The 7697-nt window shown below is 43.7% G+C and overlaps 1 protein-coding gene across 1 annotated transcript in view; it reads left to right on the top strand.

Annotated features, from left to right (window-relative positions):
* Positions 1–5532, top strand: part of LOC308666312 (neurotensin receptor type 1-like) — a 34899-nt gene extending 29367 nt beyond the window's left edge. The window contains exons 2-3 of the mRNA XM_081325025.1: positions 2055–2290; positions 5486–5532. Of these exons, the coding sequence (XP_081181151.1) occupies positions 2055–2108 (54 nt within the window). The 3' untranslated portion in view covers positions 2109–2290; positions 5486–5532. The remainder of the gene's footprint in view (positions 1–2054; positions 2291–5485) is intronic.
* The last annotated feature ends 2165 nt before the right edge of the window (positions 5533–7697 follow it).

The raw sequence follows: 7697 nt of genomic DNA, 5'->3' as shown, positions 1-7697 counted from the left end.
ATTTATTTTTCACTTGGGCCATTAGGGAAGAGGAAAAAGAGGAAAGAAAAGTGAGAATAACGGAGGGGATTTTATTCCTCACGTTGCTTATTTCCAATTTCTCTGGGAATTTGCAAATGGGCGGAAAGGCAGCACTCTACTTTTCTGATCTTTGGTTGCAAAAGAAAGCGATCTACTTGATCTGATTCCTCAAAGGAATCATCTGCAGGTGGTCCTCGACTTACGACCATCACTGAACCCAAAATTTCCACTGCTAAGCAAGACAGTTGTTAAATGAGATTTCCTTTCTTACCACAGTTGTTAAATGAATCACTGCATTTGTTAACTTAGGAAGATGGTTGTGAAGTGAATCTGGCTACCAAAGGTCATGTGAGAAATGGACGTAAGACGTTTTTTTAGTCTTATTGTAACTTTGAACGGTCACTAAATAATTATTATTATTATTATTATTATTATTATTATTATTATTATTATTATTATTATTATTATTATTATTATTATTTAATTTCTATACCGCCCTTCTCCCGAAGGACTCAGGGCGGTGTACAGGGCAATAAATACAATAAAAATACAATGTACAAAAGTTAAGAAAGAATTAAATAATGTAGCCCAATTACAATAAAAATTAATAAAATTAATTAAAATACCCCAAACCCATCAGACCAGGCCGGCTTGTTCAAATAAGTAAGTTTTTAGGTCACGGCGGAAGGAGCGAAGGTCAGGGGCCATCTGGAGCTCAACCGGTAAACAGTTCCACAGGTCTGGTGCGCCCACAGAGAACGCCCTCCCCCTGGGGGCCGCCAGCTGACACTCTCTGACCGACGGCACCCTGAGGAGGCCCTCTCTGTGGGAGCGCACGGGAAGAAGGGAAGTTGACACCGGCAGCAGGTGCTCCCTTAGATAATCTGGGCCCATGCCATTTAGGGCTTTATAGGTCATCACCAGCACCTTGAATCTCACCCGGAGGGCAACCGGAAGCCAATGCAGCTCGCGGAGTGAATGGTTGTAAGTCAAGGACTATGTGTTTCACTTTGAGAGCGGGCAACTAAATTTCATTTTTGATGTGTGCCATTGTGCCCACAGTAAAAAAAAATGTCAATAAATCTTATCTTATCTTATCTTATCTTATTATCTTATCTTATCTTATCTTATCTTATCTTATCCTTATTTTCCTGTTTTGAACAGCAGTCAGAATTTATATCACAATAGATAAAGAACTTCAGTGTTTCTATCTTGTGGCCCAAAGGTGCTTTTTTCAGGAGCCAACTGGGCTTTCTTGTTTTACTTTGAAGACGTTTTGCTTCTCATCCAAGAAGCTTCTTCTGCTCTGACTGGATGTGGGGAATGGAAGGATCTCACTTCCATCTAGTCAGAGCTGAAGCTGCTTCTTGGATGAGAAGCAAAACGTCTTCAAAGAAAAACATGAAAGTCCAGTTGCCTCTTGAAAAAAGTACCTTTGGGACAAACGTGACCTGGATGGCTGAAAATCTCCATAGGCATTTCCACCTTGTGCTCCAATCTTAATGAAAAAATTTTCTCACAAAGTTGAAATGTACCCGAATGTTTTTAAAAAGCTTTCACAACTATCTTGCTTAGCAACCGAAACTTTGGGCTCAATTGTGGCTGCAGGTTGAGGATTGTTGTTGTTTTAACCATTTCGTTGTGTCCAGCTCTTGGCGACTTTACAGGCAACGGCTCTCCCTGCTACTTTTGTCAAGCGCAGCTTTTTTTAATTGTTGGTTGTGCATCTTGGTGTCAGATTTGATGTTATCAAGCCAGCCTGTTCTTTGCTTGCCCCTTCTTCATGTTCCACTAACCATTCTAAGCATCACGACCTTCTCCAATGAATTTGGGGGCATCACATGCCCAAGTAAACTTTGGGCTCAGCTGTCGACGCAAGTTGAGGATTACCTGTACATGCTTAGCTTTAACTGGGTACCTTCGAACATCTGAAAATTGTCACTTATCTGAAATAGTGTAGGTTCTCCTACTTGAGCAAGGGGCTGGACTAGAACAAGGCTTTTCAACTTTTTCACCCATTGTACCCCTTTTAGGATATGGCAACATCCGAGTACCACCAGTCGCCTAGCAAGGTGCCAAAAACTTGATGACCAAAAAAAAAAAGGAAAAAAGTGATGAAGTACAGGTAGTCCTCGACTTACAACAGTTCGTTTAGTGACTGCTTGAAGTTACAATGGCACTGAAAAAGTGCCCCCCAAGCCACAGCCAAGCAAGACACCTGCCTGCTCGCCCGGTGGCGCTCTTCTTCCTGTCCGAGGTTTTCATTGTTGTGAGCATTTCTGTTGAGCATTGGCGGTGGGGGTGGGGTGGGGGTGTTTGGTTTTTATTTCCTCCCCCTCTCTGCTGGGTGGTTGTAGCAGGTTTTGGTCACTTCACATGACCCTGAGACACTGTGACCGTCATAAATATGAATCAGTTGCCAAGCATATGAAATTAAATCACAAGACTCTGGAGATGCTGCAACATTCCAGCTGATCGGCGCTTCTTCTGGGCTCAGCAGAAGTGCCAGGATCAGCACCAAGCTCCAGCTGGAGCCTGGCGCTGATCCTGGCGCTTCCAATGAGCCCTGACAGCCATGCAGCTCCAGCCATCTCTCGCTCAGTTTTGTGCAGTGCTACCACCAGTTCAGCTCATTCTCCTCCCCCACTACCACATTTCTAGGATGGTTGCGTATCACCTGCTAAGTGCCAATGTACCACAGGTGGTACCCATACCACTGGTTGAAAAGCCCTGGACTAGAAGACCTCCAAGGTCCCTTCCAGCTCCCTCCTATTGTATTCTAAAAATCAGCAGCTTAAAGGAAGCTGAGCTAGATGCTCCAACACTGCAGGATTTTAAGAAGAAATTAGACAACCATTTGTCTGAAATGGTATAGGGCAGTGATGGCAAACTTTTAGACACCAAGTGCCCAAAAACTGCTCTGCCCCCCGCCTCACTCACTCCGCTCCTGCCCCGCTCCGCACCCAGCCCTGCAGCCTGCCCGCAGGGCCACCTACCACCACCAGGGCCTGCCACAGCAGATCACCCAGGTGCCCTACAGCGCCATGGAGGCCACACCCTCTGCCCGCACCCCGCAGCATCATCTGTGCATGGCGGGACATGAGAGCGGATTCTTGTCCCCACTCCCATCTGTCATGTCCTTGGCTGCACTGCTCCACCTGGGCCGTGTTCTGTCCCAGCCTACGTGAGTCCTTGCTATGCTCAGAAGGAGAAACCCCTCTTCCAAGAAACAGGCAGGAACCGCAAGAAAAAAACCAACCCCTTTTATTCTCACAGACCTGAGTCAATGTCCAAGGCAAACAAACACAGTCCACAGAAACTCGATCCTCAACATGAATGGTTGCCTTGGGCAACCAGCACCTCCCACACCTTCCCTTTTATAATTCAGCCAAGGCCTTCCTAATGCCTTCTCCTTTGCCTTTGGAGCCGCCCCATTGCATTCCTCTGTCCTACTCGCTTCTCTTGCTGGCACTTTTGTGCATCCTGGATTTGTCCCACCTGTGTTTCATCACTGTCCAACTCAGGATCCCAGAACAGCTGTGTCTCAGCCTGAGCGCAAGTAGAGGGGCCAGGCTCCTTGTCTGGCTGTAAGTCTTGGAGCTCCTCAGAGCCTTCCTCTGACTCTAATGTCACTCCAGGCCCCTCCTCCTCATCTGATTCCTTGGACTCAGCTGCCAGATCCTCTGGCTGGCGAGGAATCACAACAGGCCGTGCCCAGGGCAACTATCCTCTAGGGGGGATGCCGGTGAGGAGGGGGCTGCAGGGGGAGGTGGGGCTCAGCGCACACACCCAGAAAGAGTGCTCTGCATGCTGCCTCTGGCACGCGTGCCATAGGTTCACCCCCACTGGTAAAGGATTTCTTGCTTGAGCGTGGGGTTGGACTAGAAGACGTTCAAGGTCCCTTCCAACTCTGCTATTCTGTAGATCAGGGGTCCCCAACCCCCAGTCCGTGGAACAGCACAGGTCCGAGGCATACTAGAAACCGGGCCGTGCAAAGAAGCGAAGCTCCATCCACGAGATGCAGGCATTACATGAAACCATGCTTCCTTTGGTCCACGGAAAAACCTCTCTCCAAAGAACTAGTCCCTGGTGCCCCAAATGATTGGGAGCTGCGGTTGTAGATCACGTCTAAAGATGGGACTTTCAAACTGCTCACATTCGCTACCACGACCTCAACTAGTGGCGGTGAATTCCATGGTCAAACTCCACACTACCTGAGCAAGTTCTTCATGAATTGATGCCCTTTGGTTGACCTTGAGTTCCAACACTGTCAAAAGGGGAAGAAGAATGCTCACTCCGCATTAGCTACATTACACACGCTTTTAGAGATCTGGATTGTATCTCCTCTTCTTTGTTCAAAGTTTAAAAAGCATCAATTGATTTCCCACACACACACACACCCCAAAAAAACAAACCTGCTGGGGGGGGCAATTGAGAAGTGGGTGACCAAGGTGAATCGATGCTCTTGGGATGGATCGGACAATCTGTTTTTGAAAAGCATTTCCTTGGAGTGCTGCGGAGAAGGTTTCCGAGACAGGATTGAGCTTTTAGCATGTTGTGTTCCCAACAGTCTTTTCTGTGATTTCCATTTTGCTTTCAGAGTAGCTGTTCTGCCTTTTCCTTAAAAGAAGAGGAGGAGGCAGACGCGGGATCTTCTAAACATGCCGCTCAGAGTCTCCTTGAACCACAAGATGGGCAGCAAATAAATTTGATATAGGTAGATAGACAGATAGAAAGAAATATAATGTTAAGTAGGTAGAGAGACAGACATAGATAGATAGATAGATAGATAGATAGATAGATAGATAGATAGATAGATAGATAGACAGACAGACAGACAGACAGACAGACAGACAGACAGACAGACAGACAGAAAGAAAGACAGACAGACAGACAGACAGACAGACAGACAGACAGACAGACCGTGATTGTTCAGTAGGTAGAGAGAGACAGAGATAGAAAGACAGACAGGTAGACAGATAGAGATAGATAGATAGATAGATAGATAGATAGATAGATAGATAGATAGATAGATAGATAGATAGATAGATAGATAGATAGATAGATAGAGGCAGACAGAGAGATAAGTGTTAAGGGGAGGGGAGAGGGAGAGAGAATAAACATGCATTAAGTTTCTAGGATCAACCTGGACCATAATGATCTCAGGTCTCTCACTAAATATAAATCTATCTATCTATCTATCTATCTATCTATCTATCTATCTATCTATCTATCATCCATCCATGCAGCCATGCAGCCCTCCCTCCATCCATCCATCCATCCATCCGCCCACCCACCCACCTACCTACCTACCTTCCTACCTACCTACCTACCTACCTACCTACTCTATCTATCTATCTATCTATCTATCTATCTATCTATCTATCTATCTATCTATCTATCTATCTATCTCATTTTTGCTGTGTTTTCTGCATTTTTATTCTTTTTTTTTCTGCTTTCCAAGGCAATTTCCAAGACTCTTCAGAAAATCATGTAAAACCAAGAACAAAGTGGGAAAATCTGACCTAGACTAATGGCTTATTTAGCTGTAGTCTTTGAAATTTGTGTATATAGGTAGTTCTTAACTTATGACTATTCATTCACCGACCATTCAATGTTCCAATGTTCCAATGGCACTGAACAAAGGGACCTATTACACCTACCAGAAGTTACGGCTGTTGCAGCATTTCTGGGGTCACATGTATGAATTTCAATCTTGTCTTTTAAAAGTTATTATTAATAATTGTATTACTTTTCTTTGTTCATACTTTTATTATTATTGATTTACCTCTTAACTATTTTGTTCTTAATATACTATCTAGATGACAGGCTGAGCATCTGTAAACAGATTTAGTAGTTTAGTAGCTTAAAATTCTTTTGGCCTGTTTCACAAGGGTGGGAAATTAACATTGTTGTATTAAAATAATCAGCATTAGGCACATTTTTTAATGTCTTGTTTGCTGTGTTTTTTTTCTTTCGTCCGTTTTTAAACATTACAGCGTTTTGATTCTTGTCTTTGAATAAACTAAGTGCTACTTTTAAAAAAAATATACCAACAGTACATCATTTTATAAAAAAAATTTTTTTATAAAGACAGTGTGGATTTCAAACCTTTGAATCATACTCTCTCGTTGATCCATTGGGACATTATAACCGAAATTCTTAGGCCATTTTTATCATCCATTCCTTAACTACTTCTTTTGTTCCGAATCTCAGCAAACGTTTGCCCATTGCCAATCACGCGTTCACCGTCTGCAACATAACCCCTTTTGAAATTTCACTTTGCGATATGGTATTCCTGATGTTGTTTGATCCAAATTAAATCAGAAGAAGGCTATTGATTCAGTGGAGGAGGTTTTGCTGTATTTTTAGATGGGACTTTCAGATTGTGTTTGCTCGTTTTATCTTCCAAGGCCAGGTTTTGGACCATAAGAGATGGCTTGTTTGTTCATCCCTTCCAATCTACGTGGTGCCCTTTTAGCTGACAGCACCAAGCCAATCCTAACCAATTGCAAACAACAAATCCCCAGAAAGCAGTGCTAAATCACTTCCACGGTGCTACCAAGGAAACTGCACGGATGCGTTCAGCTGGCTGAGCTCCGTTTGAGGGCATTCGAATGTACCCTAGATGTGGAAGAATTTCCAGTTCACTTATTTTTTTCCTTTCAGGGAAGATTGGCGATTGAGAAGAGGAGGAAGAGGGAGGGAAAAGAGAGAGAGAGTTTGCATAAAGTTTGCACAGGATGATTTCTAGATGATGTGCATTTCCAGGTTTCAAGTCCATTAGCTGCTCCGTGGCTATTAGCAATGTTATTACGCTTCTTTATTCCAACCAAGTTGTGCATTTCACCTTGATTCTCATTGCACTCCTCCTAGTTAGCTGATGTGACTTTGCTTCTCTCTTCTTGGAAGAGGTATCGTCAATATTATTGTTTGCTTTGATATAGGACTCCCCTAGCCTCTTCTTAACAATCTCCAGTGATGGAGCGCCCACGATTTCTGGAGGCAAAGCTGTTCCACTGGTTAATTGTCCTCACTGTCAGGAAGTTTCTCCTTAATTCCAGGTTGCTTCTCTCCTTGGTTAGTTTCCAAGCATTATTTCTCATCCTTCCCTCTGGTGCGTGACCTCCTTGTCTTTGTGGCAGCCCCTCAAATCCTGGAATGCTGCTATCATGTCACCCCTATTTCTTCTTTTCTTTAAACAGTCACTTGTCTGAGATGGTATAGGATGTTCTACTGCTTGAGTAAGGGGCTGGACTAGAAGATCTCCAAGGTCCCTTCCAGCTCTATTCTATTCTATTCTATTCCATATTTTCTATTCTATTCTGTTCTGTTCTGTTCTGTTCCATGTTTTCTATTCTATTCTATTCTAATTCTAATTCCATTCCATTCCATTCTAAAAAACATTTCGCTTCTCATCCTAGAAGCTTCATCAATGATGAGTCAGTGGTCAGTGATGAAGCTTCTTGGACGAGAAGCAAAATGTTTTCTTCTTCTTCCTCAAGGAAACAAACAGTCCAGTTGCTTTTTGAAGGAAAAGGCATCTTTGAGACATTCCTCGTATAGTTTAGCCTCCAGACCCCTGATCATAATTGTTGCTCTTCTCTGCACTCCTAGAGTCTCAACATCTTTTTTGTGTCGTGGTGACCAGAACTGGATGCAATATTCCAAGTCTG

The sequence above is a fragment of the Vipera berus genome, assembly GCF_964194415.1.
Source record: "Vipera berus genome assembly, chromosome: 3".
Lineage (NCBI taxonomy): Eukaryota > Metazoa > Chordata > Lepidosauria > Squamata > Viperidae > Vipera > Vipera berus.
Note: the sequence above shows the minus strand (reverse complement) of the source record. Positions and strands in the feature narration are given on the sequence as shown.